The sequence below is a fragment of the Peromyscus leucopus genome, chromosome 22, assembly GCF_004664715.2.
Source record: "Peromyscus leucopus breed LL Stock chromosome 22, UCI_PerLeu_2.1, whole genome shotgun sequence".
NCBI classification, from domain to species: Eukaryota; Metazoa; Chordata; class Mammalia; order Rodentia; family Cricetidae; genus Peromyscus; species Peromyscus leucopus.
The window spans coordinates 644,397-661,674 of record NC_051081.1 but is presented as its reverse complement, the minus strand read 5'-3'; the positions used below and the strand labels follow the sequence as shown (position 1 = coordinate 661,674).

Sequence of the window (17,278 nt, the reverse complement as noted above, 5' to 3'; positions counted from 1 at the left end):
ACTGACTCCCAAGTTCCCGTCCGCAGCCCACTTGACAGCCAGGAACTGAGGGCGAAAGCCTCGCCCAGGGCATGCCCCAGCCCCACGCCCAATAGCACTTCCGGCCCTGGGTAGCAGGAAGTGGCCAGGCCCTCCCTCCCTCCACCCCAGGCAGCTTCCTGCCAGCCCCAAGCTGGGGAAGGGACACGGGAAACCATTTGGGGAAAACAGGGCGCGCTTCACTCCCAGAACAAGGCGCCGGGAACAAGGAGCAAGTGACGTCCAAGCTCACGTCTCAATTCGTTTATTTGAAATTAGGTGCTCGCGTAAGGTTTCTCCCCCTCCCCTCGAATTTCATTTCAATAAAAGGAGACTTGGGCGAGGAGGATCCCCCACAGCCGGGTTCTCTCCCCAAGGGTGGCTAATGCTATCTGGGGAAAGTCCGTCCGCAGGAGGGAACTATGGGTGGGCTACCTGAGGCATCCAACCTCAGCCCAGGGGACACATCACAGGCAGTTAAAAAAAAAATCATAAAAAAACCAAAAAAACACACACATTTAAATAGGTATCCAAGACAGCTTAAAAAAATGCACCCACTTACCCCCCCTCCCTTTTCTTTTTGGAAAAAAGATTGAAAAAAAAAAAAAACAAAACAAAACCAAAAACCAAATTCTTGGCCTCTACCCTCAGGGATCAGTCCCCTCCCCACCCACCCACCACAAAAAAACTTTACAGCTACAGCCAACACTTGTTCACATCCCAAACCATTAAGGGTAAACACTGGGGTGGGGTGGGGCGGGGGCCGGGGGGGGGCAGACGCCTGGGGTTCACAGACTAACGAAGACTTCGGACAGGTGGGAGCCCAGACAAGTGACAGCCTTGGGGGTGGGCACATCCCATTAGCACGAAATTTAAACATCTGGAGAATAATCAAACCCACGAGATTCACCCTTGACGAGGCCCCGATTGGGGGGGGGCTGTCACCCATGGATCAGTGAGGCCAATGTGGACCAGCAGCTTGCCCTCCCCAGGGCGGGGTTAATGCCGTCACAGCTCAGCACCCCACGCCCCACCCTGGCTGCAGGTGTGGTCGCACCTCAAGTTGGGCTTGGGGAGAAGAGGTACAGAGGTCTCTCTGGGCCCCTCCTACATCTACCTCAGTCCCCCCCCCCCCAGACTATCAACCACTATACTGGCTCAGTCAGAAAAGTGAAATCTATAAATAGTCCCCAAGCTCCATCGGGAAGGAAGGTTAGGGAAATCAGTGGGTGTGTGGAGGGAGGGAGGGAGGAGGGCAGTGTCCACAGAAGGTGGCCAGAGGCCTGTCCTTTCCTGTGAGGAAGAGGAGCATCTCCACCCGACCAATCCCCAGCCTCAGCATTCTCCACCTAACGAGCTTTTTGTGGCAAGAGCAGGGCCAGCCAGGCAGCGGCAAAGGCCTGTCATAGCACTTGAGAGCTGAGGCGGGAGGAAGGCATTGTGGACAAAGGTATCCCCTGTGAGCTTCCTGGGGTGGGAGGGTGGGGGATCCAGCTGGCCTCCTGGAATGGAGGCCAAGTCTGCAGAAGAGGGTGGGGGTGGTGGATGCCCATCTCGGGGTCCCCAGCCCTCATCTGTAAAGTGCTTCTTGGAGAGTCTACATTTTGAGTTAAAAACCTGAATCGGGTTATGGAAGGGGGTAGGGGAGAGCCAGGCAGAACGGAAGGGCTGGGGGTGGGTGGCTTCCTCCGTCTGGGCCATCTGGGAACAGACTGCTACATATTTGGAGCTGAAGAAGGTGGGAGGCAAGGGCCCTGGTGCAGAGGCCACCAGAACCGACCACAGTGAGGGAGGAAAGAGATGGGCATGTGACCAGGGATGCAGGGCAGACAATGGGGAGGAGCTAAAAAAGAATCAGAAAGGCTGGTGAGTGGCGATGGAGGTAACCTCCTGCCCCCCAGAGCTGGGCTGCTCAGCGTCCAGGCTGTGGTGCCCCACCCGCCCACGTCTGGAGTGGGGATGTGACAGACCCAAGGGGCTGGATCCTTTAGGCCATCACGAACTCGGACTGGATGTCCGGGTTGACTTCCGGCTTCCAGACGGAGTCCTCGAAGTCGAGACCCAAGCCTCCGGCCTCGCTGGGGCTACCTCCACCCGCACTGCTGCTGCTGTCGCTGCGGCCGGCTTTGCGGCTGGGGGTCCAGTGGTAGGGACCCCGGGCGTCCCGCCGGGCCTTCCTTCGCAGGCGCTTCTGCTGCAGCAGGAGCTGGAGACGTTCCACTTTACAGCGTGTGGCGCGGTTCTCTGTCTGTCGCAGACGGTCTCCTGCAAAGGCAGACAGGCACCCGTGAGTGCGGAGGCTGGAGCACCGATCACGGTCAGCGAGGATCTCGAAAGCAGCGCAAGGAAGCCAGGCTCACTCCTTCCTCTCCAGTTACGGGAACATGCTGGGGGGAGGCAGGGCTGCGGGCTGAGAAGGGACCGCACAGGGGTTTGGCCAGCGAAAAGGGCATTGAGACCATCAGTCACTTAGGAAATGCACGCCTTTAATCCCAGCATGAAAGAGGCAGGAGGATGGAGACTAGCCTGGTCTACACATGCTAAATTCCAGGACAGCCAGGGCTACATGGTAGACCCTGTCTCAAAAAAAGAAAAAAAAAAAAAAAAAAAAAAAAAAAAAAAAAAAAAAAACTCAACCAAAAAAAAAAAAAAAAAACAAAAACACCTAGGCATTTGACCAATGCATGGTTGGGCACACTGGCAGCCTTACAAAAAAAACAAAACACAAGAAGAAAAAAACAAAAACTGTAAGAGCCTGTTTCAGAACAAGTGATAAAAAAAAAAAAGCTTCTGCCTCAGTTTCCCACTTTTGTGAACATGGCTGTGGAAGCAGGTGATCTAGGTAAGGCAGTGGTCACCACCATCCCACAGCTGGGTGGGGGTGGGCACATCTGGCTGCGTCTGGAGGGATAGAACTGATTCAGCCATTCATGAAAGTACCAAAGGCCATCTGGAGAGGCGTCCGGGGGGGCAGAAGGAAGCTGAGCTGCCGCCCCCTGGAGCTCACAAGGGCACTCTGTGAAGTTACAGTCGCCTCCTTTTCTCCCGGCTGGGGGGCAGGTCTGGGGGGGACAGCAGCTGCCAGCTCCGGGGGGTCCCCTCACCCCCCGGCACACAGAGGCGGCCTTGAGAAACTGGAGGATGGGTGGTGACCACCACTCACCAGGAGGCTTGCACACTCGGATCTGACTCTGGCCCTGGAGCAGGGAGGTGGGGGATGTGGCTGCCAGCTTCTCACAGGAGGTAGTTTTGGGGGTGAGGTCGGGGGCTGGTGAGGCAGGTGAGCACTGGGCGTGGCAGCGGAGCTGGGTCAGCGAGGGTGGCATGCCCTGGTAATGCCGTGTGGCACTTAGGAGGTCATTGAGTATCTGCAGAATGGTGCCAATGTCCCGCCGCGGCCGCCCACTACTGTCCTGGCAGTTGGGGTGCAGTGTGCCTGCAAGGGGAAAGGATCGTGAGCCCCAAGGTCGTCCACGTGGTTGTAGTGCGGCCGCGAGACAAGGCAGACCGGGCAGTTTGCAGACTGGGTACTCTGCGGTGCCCAGGCCTGGGGGCGTACCATCGGTTACCCCAGCTACGCAGGAGGCTGAGGCCTTAACTCTAAGCTAGCCTGGGGGAGCTCAGGAAGGCCCCATTGCGGAATAAAAAAAGGCAGAGTAGACTTGGGCAGGACTCGGGGGCAGAGCCTCTGCAGAGAATGCCCCACTGAGGGGGGGGCTGGGGGTGTGGCTCAGCGGCAGTGGCCTGGGCGCTATCTCCAATGTCACAGTAAGCACAGGTCAACTACGGATGACGTGCCCTACGTGTCTGGGGTCACACGGGTGCGTGCCCCAGATTCCTGGGGAAGACGTTTACTGAGCACAGCCAGTACGTGAGACCTCAAGATCACCCGTGCGAGGGAGGTGATACCTACCAGAGAAGGTCCCTGAGAAGACCCCGGGAGCGTGATTCACGAAGCTCTCAATGACGGCACCGGGTTTGCGGGAGCGCGGGGTGGGGCTGCCGCCGCCGCCGCCGCCTGGGGTGGACGTGGACGTGGCGTTGCTGCTGGCTGGCGGGGAACAGTCCATCTGCTGTTGGGAGATTGGCAAAGGCACACGGTTGTGAGGGGTCCCGTCCTCAGCCCAGGTTTCCGTAACCCCAAGGGCAGCGTCAGGGCCCGCCCATCAGTCCGGTGTTCCAGATGTCGGGGCTCAGGCCCAGGGAAAAGCGTTTGATACAAAGCCTACAACTGGAGCCCTCAAAATCCTCCCCTGGGTCCAAAGATTAAGTGTTTCCCTCCTCACCTCAGGACAGGCTGTGGAGGCTGCATGGGATCTGAAGGAGCCAGCGGTGACGGGTGAGGGAGACACAGGTGAAGGGCTGCTGGATACCGGGGGGACGCGGGCGGCACTGGACACCGGCCTACAGGGCGAGGACACTGGGGTGGCGACACTGGCCTCTCCCTGGGCGGCGGCGGCGGCGGCGGCGGCGAGCACATGGCGGTGCTGGAGCGGGGTGTGTTGGGCGGCCAGTTGCAACTGTACAAACATCATGTGATCCCCAACTCGCAGGGCCAGAGTCAAGGGTGATCGGCCTGACAAGAAGTCACTGACCTAGAGAGAGAGGCAGGAAGGCCCGTCAGTCGAGGGGGTTCTCGCCCCTGATGCCCCCAGCCCAGCCCAGCCCAGCTCTCCCCGCCGTGTGTGACCTGGGGCCTCTCGCCGCCCCTCTCTGGGCTCTGGGGTCCCTGTCGGTGCCACGGACGCTTAAATAAAATCAATCTGTATTTCCGGAAGCCTCCTCCGGCAGCCCGGCCTGGCCCGGGTGTCGCTGGGGGCTGTGGGGGCGACAGAGGGGGGTCAGATTGGGGCCTCTGGGTCCTTTAAAGGGGAAACTGAGACCAGATAGGGCGGGGCCCGGTGGATGGTCGCTGCCCTCCCTCTCCCCAGACCCCAGGCTCTCTCTGCCTGCCTACGAATCCAGCAGGAGAGCATCCTTGTCAGGGTTCCTTCTCAGCTAAGCCTCCCAAGAGGCCGGCTGAATCCTGAAGGAACTCCTCAGGGCTGGCCTTCGCTTTCCCAAGATAAATATTTATATGTCCTGGGCTGGGGGGGGGGGGCCTGGAGGCGGGTCCCCAAGGGCCTCCATACGCCCTAAGCACACCTCTCTGACCCGCCAGCCCTCCCCTCCCCCGACACTGTGGGGGCTGGCTCTAGGCCTACCTGACCCCCGGATGCACTGGGCACCTCCTCTCCTACCTCTGGGGCCCAGGCCGTGAGCCTCGCTCTCCCCAGAGGCCAGGGTGTGTGTGGGGGGAGGTTTCTGAGAAGTGACATGGACCTATGACTCACACCAGACCGCCTCGCTCAACTAACTCCCTTCCCCGGGCTCCGCTGCCAGCAGCGGGCTGGGGTAACCTTCTCCGCTCGGGGCCCCATGGGGAGGACACGCAGGGGTGAGGAGGCAGGAAGGTAGCCCCCACCCTGCACCCCTCCTGCCTACACCCTTCATAGGTAAGGGCCTGAAGCGGCTTCCTGGGCAGCTGGGATCACCCCCTCCTCCCGCGGGGAGGGCAAAGGGAGGCCGGGAGAGAAATCCACTCCGGTGACCTCAGGGCTCCACCCAGCACCCACTTCTGACTCCCTCCAGCCAGGCACGCCCCCCACGGGCCGGAGCGCACGCCTGCTCAGACCCGGCCCCCACCTCTGGCTCCCAGGAACTCCTTGTTCTCCCAGAGGCAGGACCACCCAGCTGTGGAGCCCTGTGCCCTCACCCCAGGAGGCAGGATGCTACATGTCTGCCATCGACAGGGCCAGGGCCTCGGAGGGGCGAGGGCCTCGGTCGGGCCGGGCGCCTGCAGCCTGGTCCAGGCAGGGGAGGCCCAGGGGTCTGCCTACCCCCTCACAGGGTCCCGGGTCCTGCACTAGAGTTAGGGGCTGTGACTGGGGGGGGGGGGAGGGAGAGGGCCCTGCTGTGGCCACGAGGAGGGGAAGAAAGCCTCATCAAAACCGGGAACCTCCTCACGCCAGGCCCGGCCTCCGCCTGGCTGCTTACTAAATATTTTCTTAACATCCTGTCTAGGCCTCCCGGGCCCAGGGCTGGGTGCCCCTGCCTGCCCCTCCCCCTGCTGGGGCAGAGAACAAAGGCCAGAGATGGGGGAGGGGGAGAGAGTATGGCCCCCCCACCCCTCCTCATCAGCCGCGTTGAGCTTTGCACCCCGCTTCCTCAAAGGCGCAGATGAGTTTTGTCTTTTTTTGGGGGGTAGCTACAGGGGCGCGCACAGGGCCGTGGAGGGCACGAGTTTCGGAGAAGCCCAGGCCAAGGTCACCCAGTCAGGGCCGGTGTAAAGGCCGGCCCTTCCCCCCACCCCATGGCAGCCACCGTGGGAGAGAAAACTTCTCAAGGTCAGGTGGTCAGGTGCTGGGGGAGGCAGGGAGGAAGAGGAAGCGGGGTGACCAGGCCAAGCTGGCACCGAGGCGGGGCCTGCACCCCTCCCCCACAGGCCACCAGGGAAGCACAAACAATCGGAGGCTCTCTGAGGGTGTCCCCGAGCGCGGCCCGGTCCCTAGGCGTGGCCACTGCCTGCCGCCCCCCTGGGTTGGGGGGGCGGGTCGTGGGTGCTTACCTGAGTCTCGGTCAAACTTTCCAGGGCTTGCATAACAGACTGCTCGGGCCTCGAGGCCTGGGACTACAAAGAGAGGGACGGAGAGCGCCTTCAGTGTGGGCTGAGCCCGGGGTGGGGGGCCTGCGTGTCGGGGGCGGGCGGGCGGGCGAGCCGCGAGGGGGGCAGGACGGTGCATTCGTGGAGAGAGGTGGCCGGGAGGTGGCAGCCGCCCGGGGAGCGCCCCTCACATTTACCATGAGGCCGGCTTCCACCGTGGGCACGAGCGTCAACTTGCTCCCATCCCCCACGCCGAAGTCCTGCAGCTTCCCCGAACTGAGCCGGCTGGGGGTAGGAAGGAAGAGGGTGAGACGGGAGACGACACCAGAGACGCGGAAGCGGAGGCCGCGGAGGAGGGCTGTGCGTGCGCAAGGAGGGGGGCGGCGGGGAGCGCTCCCCCCTCCCCTGCCCAGACCCGGGCGCCGCGGGGAGGCCTCCCGGTCCTGGGAGCCCCCCCCCCGCCCCGCCAGGTGACTTAACTCCAGGTTAAAGCACTTCCCCGTCCGTCCGCAGGGGACGGGCGCCTTTCACATCACCTGAACCCCCGTGGGCGCCGTGCCACCCTCCCCCGCGCCCCCCTCCGGGCCAGCTCCTGCCTACAACTTCCCGGTTCCTGCCCCAGCTCGTCTTTGTGGGCGCCGCGGGGCTCCGGCCCTTTTAGAAAGAGGCCTTCGGGGGCTCCGCCGCCCGGGCTCCCTCCTCCCTCCCGGCGCAGGCCGCCGCGCAAACAAAGGAGACCCTCCCCCTCCGCCCCTCCCCCACCGGGGCCCCTCCGCTGGGGATGGACACTGCGTGTCCCCAGAGGCCCGCGAGGGGACGAGGGGAGGGGAGGCTCCCTGGCCCGGAGGCGATTTAAATACCGGGCTGGGGGGGGGAGGTGTGGGGAAGCGAGAACAAAGGGGGGCAGAGAGACGTAAGTGATGGGGAGACAGCCAGACGCGGAGGGGGCCGCCGAGCAGATGCGGAAGCGGCGAGACCGCGGGCACAAGAGGGGGCGGCTGCGCTCCCCCCCCACCCCCGGCGCGCGGAGCCCGGACCCTCCCGGTGCCATCCCGGGGGCCCACGTCTGCCGCGCCACCCCCGTAGTTCCCGTGCATCCCGGGGCCCCCGCGGGGCGCTCCTGCCTTTGTGCAGACCCTGGCGGGGGAGGGGGCCCAGGCAAGGGAGGCCGAGCAGAGGGCGCCCGAGAGCGCGCGGCGCGCCCCCGCCCCCCGTCTGGCTGCCCCTGGCCTCCCCGCGCGGCGCGCTCTTTGTTCCCGCCCGGGGCCCGGGCCCGAGGGGGCGGCCTGGTGCCAGGGGGCGCGCGGGCGGGGGCGGCGCGCTACCTACGTGTCTTTGTGCAGCAGGGCCAGGCGCTCCTTGGGCACTTTGAGGCGCTGGGACAGCCTTTTGCGCAGCCCTTCCACGGTCTCGTCGTGGGGCACGGACAGGTCGTAGCGAGTCCCCGTGGTGCTGTGGATCGCCAGGGTCATGGGTGCGGCCGACTCCGTGGCCGTGCTCAGCTCGCAGGCGCCGCCGGGGGCCCCGCGCCGGCAGCTCCGGGCGCCGCCGGGCTGCGGCTCCATCCCCGGCGAGCGCAGGAGGCCTGGGGTCCGCGGGTCGCCTCCAATCCTCGCCGGGGCTCCCCCGCCGAAACGAGGTCCTCCTCCGCGCCGCGGGCGCTCAGGGACGGGGCGCCCCTTGGGGAAGGTTCCCCACGCTAGCAAGCGAGCAGGCGAGCGAGAATCCGAGTGGTGCTCCGGGGTCGCGTGGGATCCCTGGGTTGCGCCCCGGGGTGGGGTCTGCGGATCCGGTGGCTTCGAGGGCGGAGGACGGCGACCTGGGCACGGCGCGGGGAGGGTCCGACGGAAGCGGGGCGAGCTCTCCCGGTCCGCACGGCGCCTGGATGCCTCTCGGGTCGTGCTACCCCGCGCGTCTCTTCCCTTAGCAACAGCCGCAACCGCCGCTCGCAGGATCTGGGGGTGAAAGTACGAAGAAAAAAAAGTTATCATGTATCAACGTTCCGAGGGGCGGGACCACCGCCCCCTCCCATTCACTACTTACTCCGCCGGCCCGGCCGCGGCCAATAAACACACACAGACCGCCCCGTCCGCCGCGAGCCCGGGCCAATGGGAGCCGCCGCAGGGCCACCCCACGTGGCAGCGAGGCCCGCCCCCCGTCCCCGCCCCGTCCCCTCTGCGCCCAATGGAGACGCGTAGGGGGTTGGGCTGCTGCGGCTCCTGGCCCGCCCCGCGCCCCCCACCCGCGCCCAGAGCCATTCATAAGGCCCAGAGATTCCCAACAAAGGGCGGGCGGGCGGACCCCGGCTCGAGGGTTTAGCACCTTCCCCCCCGCCACTACCCTCCGCGCGAGCACAGCCCCTCCCCTGCTCCAGGGGGAGCGTCGGGGAAGAGGCGAGGGCCGGCCATTGTTCCCGACTCAGGGAGGAACAGGAAATCGTGGGGCCTCCCCGCTGGGTCTGTCCGGGAAGCAGCTGCCTGCGGAAGCTGCAGCCCTGAGCCCGCAGCCTCGTGGCCAAGGGTCGCGGGCCGGACTCGGACGGAGCGGCCCCCCGCCCCCGGGGGTGGGTGGGTGGGTGGGTGGGTGGGTGGAGGCAAGGGCACTGGGGAGCCTGGGCGGGACGCACGGCCTGGGCGGGGACCTGCGGCTCGGTGACGTGGCTCCCACCAGACCCGTCCCTGCTGAACCTGTGCCACTGCGCGTCCCGGCCTAACCCATCGTCCCCGGTTTTTCCTGCGCCCCCCCCCGACACCCCGGGTCGGCCCGTTTCCCGAGGTGCGCCCGCCCAAGCCGTGACGTGACGCGGCGTCCCCGGCTGGCTGCGCCCGCGCGCGCCCCGCTCCGGGCAGCGGTGAGTCAGCAGCCCCGGCGCGCCCTCTGCAGTCCCCGCCCGGGAGCGCTGCCCGAGCCCCGGGGGAGGGGGTGCCGTGCGTCGTGGCTGGGGAGCGGGCGCAGAGACTTGGGGGTCTGCGGGTGGGGGGCCCCCGCTGAGAATCTTGAGATTGGACGTGCGGAGAAGACTTAGGATCGCACACACAGGGAAACTGAGTCTGGATCCGCAACTAGTTCAAGGTCACTGGCTGGAAAGAGGGAGCTGGGGGGGGCGTGGGCTGCGGTCCCGCCAGGGCGGTGCCCATTGCGCGCGCGGTCCCTCCCACCCCACGAGCTGGGGGGCTCCCTGTCCCGAGGCGCCCTGAGTGTGGACGGTTCAGAGAACAAAGAGTGGGGCAGCCTGAGGAGCCCACGGCCGCTGGAGACCCCTCTGCGCCGCTCGCGGCCCCGCCCCTACTCACCCGGAGCCGCAGGTCCTGGGTCACCACTGCTCCAGATGACCTGCGCGCAGGTCGTGGTGAGAGGTGGCCGTGCCGGTCTGGGGACAGCCGGGCGGCCCCTGAGCCTTTATCCGCGCCGCCTTCCCTGGGGTGGAGTTTGGGCGGGCAAGGGGCGGGGGGGGGCGGGCGATGGTGACGCATCTGCCCCCCCTGACTGCTGGCCTGGGGCCGGGACACCCGGCCCTAGAGCTTCACAGCTCCCACGGGGCAGTGCCTCGCCGGTGCTGCCGGCTGGGATAACTCCTGGCTTCCCGAGTACTGGGGTACACCCCACGTTAGCCTGGGGGGGGCTGGTCAGCTTCCCTGCCCCGCCCCCTTCCCTGCTGGCCTGGTGCTTCCGCCTGGGGGCGCCCGCGTGGGGCAGGGGGGCGGGACGGGAAGGGGTTCCTGAGTCAGCAGCCTGGGTCCAGGAAAACAGGGCAGTGTCACCTGCCAGGCAGTGGGGTGTCCTGGACAGCTGCCTGGTGGCCTGTCCTCCGCATCCTTTAACGGTGACCTCAGAGGCCATTTCTGTAACGATTCTGCCACCCCTGGCTTGCCCAGGCCAGTCACCTGTGTGACCTCCATGAGTGGCCCAGTCCCTGACGCACGCACCCTGTGCCGTGGCGCGGCGCTCGCCTGTGGAGGTCAGGGGTTAACCTCAGGAAGTTCCTTCTCCCTCCTGCATGAGTCCGGGATCGGCTCGGCTCCTAGGCCCTGGCGGCACGTGCCGAGGCAGCCAGATGCCAAAAGGGGAGCCTCCTGGGGGTATCCTGCACCCCCTCACCTCAGGAACGCGTGAGGACTCCGGCCCGCCTTTGGAGTGGACACTCAGCACCCCATGGACCCGGAAAACAGCCCTTTGGCCAAAGAGAGCGGATTGTGGCTTGAGCGGCCGGGCAGGGGCTCCCGAGGTGATTCTGAGCGGGGCTGGACCTGCCCTGCCGCCTCCTGTCCACTTATCCTGTCCACTTATCGGCCCTGCCCTTTATCTGGGCCCAGCACCTCCACCTCCCTCCCCCTGGGCGCCCGTCCTAGGCCAGGTCCTTCCGAGGACAGCTTCCTGCTCTGTCACTGCGGACAGGCATGCCGGGCCCCAAGCAGGGAGGTGGGCCCCAACACTCCCAGTCCCCCGGGTCACGCACAGGCCAGGGAACACTTGGAGGCCCGGGGACTCTGAGGGATGAACATGAGCTAGTTCAGGACAGGGGTAGGGTGTGGAGGTCAGAGGCAGGGCTGGCCTCAGGATCACAGGAAGAATGTGATGTGGCTGGTGACAGGTGAGGTGGGCTGGCTGACAGGTCAGGCTGAAGCCAGCGTAATAAATGAAGGGCGACCAGACTTCCTGCTTCCTGGTGCTTATTCTGTGTGGTCCTTTATCCCTAGGTGTGAAGGCCCAAGGTTCTGTCAGGCCCTCCCCTCCCGGAGGCCCCATCCCACCCACTGGCTGTCCCAGGACTGCTCAGCCAGCACAGGCCGTCCTGTCCTGAGGCCTGGCTCCAAAGCTCACACCTCCTAGGAGTGGGGAGGGAGGGTCTGAGGGATTCCTGTGCAGGGCTCCTGCGCACATCTGCCCGCACATCTGCCCGGCCTGTGTCTTTGGTCTTAATTGACAGGGCCCCTGGGGGCCTGGCCAGTTAGCATCTGGGCTCTCGGCCTGCGGACAGGGGGTGGGGCCTAGGCAGGCCCTGCATGATGACCTCAATGACCTCGGGCCCACACCTGAGCTGGGCTAGGTGGGGACCTACATGACCCTCCGGTGACTGGCCTGGAAACACCCCGGGCGGCTAGTATGTGGGGAACTGCAGAACACTCATCTCCAGATCGGGCTCCTGTGGCCACGGGGCGTCACCCACGCAGGGCCCGGGTGCCGAGGCCCAGGCTGTGCTCCGGCCCTAGCTGGCTGCCTGGTCACCGTCAAGGTGACTCGTGATGGCAGGCTCTGACCCTGCTCACCCTCCTTGGGTCCCCTGAAGAGGAGGCAGGTCAGACCGCACCAGGCCACCCCAGGGTGGGGGTGTAGAAGGTGCGGTGGGGCCAGGCCCCTCCCTCCCAGGCCACCCCACCCCACCTGGGGCCAGCCGGGGGCCTAGATGCCTAAGGAGGTGCCAACCGCACCGTGCAGGGGCTGGGAAGGAAGCCAGCCAGGCCAGGGCCACCCACAGGTGGGGTGTGCCCAGGGCGGGGCCTCCGTGGGAGCAGGTGGTGCCTGCCTCTTCCCAGAGCCTGTGGGGTGGGGCGGGGCCTCAAAGGGAGGGCCTGGCTGGGGTCGGGGTGCTGAGCCGGCCAGCAGCTGTGGCCACACCCACCGCCCGCCCCGCCCTCGCCCATCCCGCCCAGCAGCAGCTAACTCGTACCCCACCCACCCAGTGTGGCCCCTGGGGGGCAGGAGCCCAGGCAGGGGTGGGGGCTTGTGCTGTGCAGTCAGAAACCAGGACACTCGGTTGGTTCCCGGTGTTTAATGGCCCTGAGGGGGACTCGTGCCCGCTCTCGGGGGCGCCTGGGATCCCAGGCTGCGGGCGGCTGGGGAAAGACCTAGGCAGGCACAGGACACTCCGTCAGCAGCTGGAGCGCTGCTGCCCTCTGGTGGCGACTTCAGCAGCAGCCAAGGGCAGTTTTCATCTGCCCGGAGCTGCCTCAGTTTCCCTGTGGGCCACAGACATGCACCGCCTACTCCAGGGCCTTCACCAGGGCTTCATTGGCCTCGATGCGGATCTGGATCTCGGCCCGGGCCGCCTCGTCCGCCGCCCCGGACAGTTCCGACTGTGCCTTCTCCAGGTTGGCCCGGGCTGTCTGCAGAGGGGTGGTGGGCCATGGTGAGGGCCAGGCAGGCCTGGCAGAACCGCCACACGCCTGCAGGCTGCCCCCGCCCTGAGCCTCAGTTTCCCCACGTGCTCACCGCCAGGTCCAGCATGTCCAGTGTCACAGCTTCCTCGGCCAGTACCTGCACGGAGGAGTCGGCGTTCACAGTGACGGAGCCACTGCTCACTGTGGGGAGACAAGGCCTGAGCAGACCCTCCCCAGGAGTCATCCCAGCCCCTGGGAGGCACCCGGGTGTGGAGCAGCTGGGCTGAGGCTCCCTGGGCAGTGCGCTTGCCCAGGGTGCACAAGGCCCTGGGTTCGATCCTCAGCCCAGCACTGGGAGGTGGAGGGGAGGGGCAGGGACTCAAAGTCAGCCTGGGCTACAGGAGACCCTGCTGAAAAACACGAGACAGAGGAGAAGGAAGCACCCCCTGTGCGTGCAGAAGGACACGAGCTCGTGGGGGAGCCAGGGGCGGCCAAGCAGGCGCCCATGAGCCTAACGCGGGGGAGTAGAGGCAGCGCCTGGGCCTCGCCGGGCAGAAGGCAGGCTCCGGGTTTAGTGCTCTCTGGAGGAATCAAGACACAGAGCTGACTAAGGAGAACACCAACGTCCTTCACAAGTGCACACACCATGTCAAGTAAAACGACTGGGGCGTGGTCAGCGTGGAGCCCCGCCCAGAATCCCCCAGAGAGGGGGCTGGAGGCGTGGTCAGGGTGGAGCCCCGCCCAGAATCCCCCAGTGCGGGCTGGGGGCGTGGTCAGGGTGGAGCCCCGCCCAGAATCCCCAGTGAGGGGCTGGGGGCGTGGTCAGGCGCAGCCCCGCCCAGCGCCCCGGTGAGGCTGTACTAACTACTGAGGCCCGAGAGGAGACAAGAAGCCGCCACCACGGATGACCGGAGGACGGAGTCCACCCTGGAACCGGTCCTTCAGCCCGGCTCCTTCCACCCCAACGCCGAGGAGCCCAGTTCCTTCTCGGGCTGGGGTGAGGCCGGCTGCCGGCGCCCCTCCGCGCCCCGGGCCGCACTCACCGAAGTACTTGGTTGTGGTGCCGTCCTCGGCGTGGACCACCACCAGCCCGGGCCGCAGGACCTGCAGCGTGGGCACGTGGGAGGCCAGGATGCCGAAGGCCCCGGTCAGCGTCGGCACGTCCACCTGCCGGACGTTGGCGCCGTCAAAGAACACCTGCAAGACGCACCGAGGGGCTGGGCTGGAGCCGGCGCCGCGGGGACGGGGCCTGCCCGCCGCACCGTGGGCACCGCGGGCACCGGGGGGGCGGGACGCGGACGGCGCAGGTGCCACCCAGCGCCGGCGTCACCTGTGAAACCGGACGCCCGTTTCTAAGGAGCGTGGAGACGATGGGGCCGGAACGGGGCAATGCGGAGGAGGTGGCAATCGCCGGGGACCTGGGGATGGGTTTCCAGGAAACCGCAAGGCTGTCCTCCCACCCACTCGGGAAGTTGCCATGGGGGGAACGCGTGAGGGCGGCCGAGCGAGTCCAAGCGCACGACGGCAAAACCCTGGCTGGGGTCTGCACGGTGCACGCTCCGGGCTCAGGGGACCCCTTCGGGCCCAGGGCCTGGGTCGGTCCCAGGCCACCCCAGCCCCAGCTTCTGTCCTGAGTCGGACGACCTTCCCGGCAGGGTCTGGGCCTGGCCAGGCACCGGGTCTGGGTACCGGTGACTGCCCTGGGCAGGGGCTGGGGAAGGGGCCCGCGGCGTGGGTCACTCCCAGGGTTCGGGTAGCCTCGGATGAGGCCTGGGGGTGCACGCGAGCCCCGGGGACCCGGCCAAGGCTGGGGCTTGGGTGACCTCCGCCGAGGTGTGGGCATGGGTGCCGGGGTCCCGCCTGGCGTCTCGGGTCCCGGTGCAAGCCTCGGGGGTGGGGCGTGAGGTTTCAGTGATCACGGGGTGCAGGGGGCCTCGCCACGGCGCAGGGTCTGGGAAGGGGTGCGTGCGGCACCCCGCCCGGGCCAGGTCCCCGCGGGGGCTGCGGATCCGCACCTGCGTCGGGGAGGCGAAGGTGAAGGACATCTGCCCGGGCCCGGCGGCGGGGGCCGGGGCGGCGGCGGCCTCGGCGTAGGCGCGCGCCTGGAGCACCAGGCGGCGCAGGCCCGGGCGGCGGAGCAGCGCGGCAGGCAGCATGGCGGCGGGAGCAACGGCGGGCGGCTCGCGGCGGCGGCGGCGGCGCGGACAGCGGACAGCGGACTCACGGCGGCCTTGAGCGGGGGCGCGGAGGACGGCGCGCGGAGCCTTCTGGGAGGCGCAGTTCCCGCGAGCGCGCACGCGCGCACTACGACTCCCGGTAGGCTGCGCGCGAGCAGAGCGCGCTGGGCATCCCGGGAGGCATAGTGGGCCTTCGCCCCGCCCCCTGCCATGCTGCCCGAGGGTGGGCGGGGCCCAGACGGTGCGGGGCATTCTGGGAATTGCAGTTTTCTTCGCCTTCACAGTGCAGATGACGCCCTGGGTCGGGCTGTGGGGCCACCGACGTGCTGGAGGGGTTCCCCGCTGGAGCACCGGTGCCGGGCAGGGTAGGGGCGCGTAGCATGCATTCGAGGCCCCAAAGCAGCAAACCTGTAACGCGTTGGGAGAGAAGGAGTAAAATTTCGACTGCCAGCGCGGTGTGGTGACGCACGCCTGCAACCCCAGCGCTCGGGAGGAGGCTGATGGAGGAGCATCACCGAGTTCCTCGGCACACAGCAACAACCTATTTCCAAAGGTGTGAGCCGGAACGCATTTTAAAAAACCAAATCCAAGCCCGGTGTGGTTTATCACAGCTCTCCGGAGGCTGAGGCTAGTGGGCTTCCGTGAGTCCCGCACCGTCCAGGCCCACACAGTGGGAACCTGTACATGAATAAATAAAGACATTTATAAGATTGATGATGCCGGCTGCGGCGCGTGCTTGGAGAGGTCGTGCCAAGAGAGGGGGAGGCGCACCATGGAGGTCACCGAGTGGCGTGCACCCCGACGCCGGCAGAGGGCGCGCGAAGCCCGGAGATGGACCCGCTCTTCTCCGCAGTCTCCCTCCCTGCGGGCCTCCGCCCCCGCGCGCCGCTGACGCAGGAGCGCGTGCGCGGGCGGCCGCGGCGGGGGGGGGGGGGTGGACTCCACTGACGTCTGCTGTGTCCGCGCAGCCTCGCTCTCGGCCATGATGTCACCACCCCGCCCCCGCACCTACGCAGGTTCCAGCCCCCGCTGAGCCTTTGGTCCCCAGACTCCCCACCCCCTTCCCATGTAGGCTCACAGCAAATGCAAGTGGTGGGCACACAGTGGGAAAGCCGTTGGCTCGGCTTAAAGGCAGCTTCTAGAGGGCCGTGGTCACTCTTGGACCGGGGTCTAGCAAGTGTGATTCCTTCTGTGAGTCTCCAGACTCTGGGCCTCAGATCTGCGCAATAGCCAGCAGCCATAGCCTCGATCCTGCGCCACGAGAGACACCGGGTTCCCAAACCCTATAACCTGGACACTTTCCCTGGGGCGGCTAGAAACCCCGCTCCTTTCCCCAGATGCTTCCTGCACCCATGTTCCAGCTCTTGCACACACATCCCCATCCCAGGACCCCGTATCTACCCAATGCTCCAGGACGCAAGGGCGCAAACCTAGGACATGCATGCCCTGTCCACCAGACATGACCACTGGGTTTCACCAGACGAGTCTTTTTGAAAAGTAAACCCAGGGTGCTGGAGAGACGCTAGGGAGTTAAATGACGAGTACTGTTTTTCCAGAGGACTTGATTTCCGTTCCCAGTGCACATGTGGGACATTCAGATCTGATATCCTTTCCTGGTGTGTGAGCGCGTGCGTGTACACACACAGAGCGCGTGCGTACACACGCACACACACACGCACACACACACACACACACACACACGGGATTTAGTATTACAAAAATTGTGGAGTGGTGACAAACCCGAGCTTGAGGCCAGCCTGGTCTATCTACACAGTGACTTGCAGGCAAGCCTGGGGTACTGCGTGAATCTCTGTGTCAATCCCCTTCCCTGAACACAAGGGAGCTGCTGTCCCAGAGATCAGTGTGAGGGGCCCAACTCCAAGACAGACTGCGAGGCTTCACAAGGAGCGGCAGGTAGGGCCTGGGAGCGTGGACTCTTAGAGCGGGACAGACCCAGTGTCGGAACCCAGCACCAACAGAAAGAAAAGATCGTTGATTGCCGGGAAGGGTTGTCTGGGATGAGTCACTCCACAACAGACCTCTATGGATGCAGGGCAAAATTTTTATTACGTTCATTTCGCTAGTGGGCGAGCGGACAGCAAGCCTTTGGACATTAAAGGGCAACTTGTAGGAGTAGGCATTCTTACCAAGTGGGACCCAGGGATGGAACACGGGTCCTTGGCTCGGCCGCAGGCACCCTGGCCGCAGGCACCCTGGCTGCACCACAGGGTTCTGCATCTCAAGCTGTCCTACAAGTCTGTGTAGCTGAGGTTGGCCTCGAACCCTCATTCACTTGATTTCATCTCCCACATGCAGGTGTGCACCATCGCAAACAGTTTGGG

The 17,278-nt window shown here is 65.7% G+C and overlaps 2 protein-coding genes and 1 long non-coding RNA gene across 7 annotated transcripts; 1 reads left to right on the top strand and 2 right to left on the bottom strand.

Annotated features, from left to right (window-relative positions):
- Positions 1–267: 267 nt before the first annotated feature.
- On the bottom strand, positions 268–10,061 carry Midn (midnolin). 5 transcript variants are annotated; one of them, XM_028858559.2, is made up of 9 exons: positions 9,955–10,061; positions 7,991–8,616; positions 6,859–6,946; positions 6,626–6,688; positions 4,709–4,837; positions 4,305–4,613; positions 3,932–4,091; positions 3,182–3,454; positions 268–2,283 (listed from the first exon to the last, which is right to left on the bottom strand). In XM_028858559.2, exons 2-9 carry the CDS (start codon positions 8,224–8,226, stop codon positions 2,006–2,008), a joined length of 1,536 nt encoding a protein of 511 aa, XP_028714392.1. In that variant the 5' UTR covers positions 8,227–8,616; positions 9,955–10,061; the 3' UTR covers positions 268–2,005. The 5 variants fall into 5 exon arrangements, with proteins under 5 accessions (XP_028714392.1, XP_037053724.1, XP_037053726.1 ...); XM_037197829.1 differs by having other exon boundaries at positions 3,932–4,088; XM_037197831.1 differs by lacking the exon at positions 3,182–3,454.
- A 2,354-nt stretch (positions 10,062–12,415) lies between these two features.
- Atp5f1d (ATP synthase F1 subunit delta) lies at positions 12,416–15,007 on the bottom strand. Its single transcript, XM_028858599.1, has 4 exons — positions 14,775–15,007; positions 13,803–13,956; positions 12,872–12,960; positions 12,416–12,765 (listed from the first exon to the last, which is right to left on the bottom strand). Exons 1-4 carry the CDS (start codon positions 14,913–14,915, stop codon positions 12,643–12,645), a joined length of 507 nt encoding a protein of 168 aa, XP_028714432.1. The 5' UTR covers positions 14,916–15,007; the 3' UTR covers positions 12,416–12,642.
- On the top strand, positions 15,003–15,650 carry LOC119086414. Its single transcript, XR_005089691.1, has 2 exons — positions 15,003–15,075; positions 15,221–15,650. It is a non-coding gene; the product is annotated as an uncharacterized LOC119086414 (long non-coding RNA).
- Positions 15,651–17,278: the final 1,628 nt, after the last annotated feature.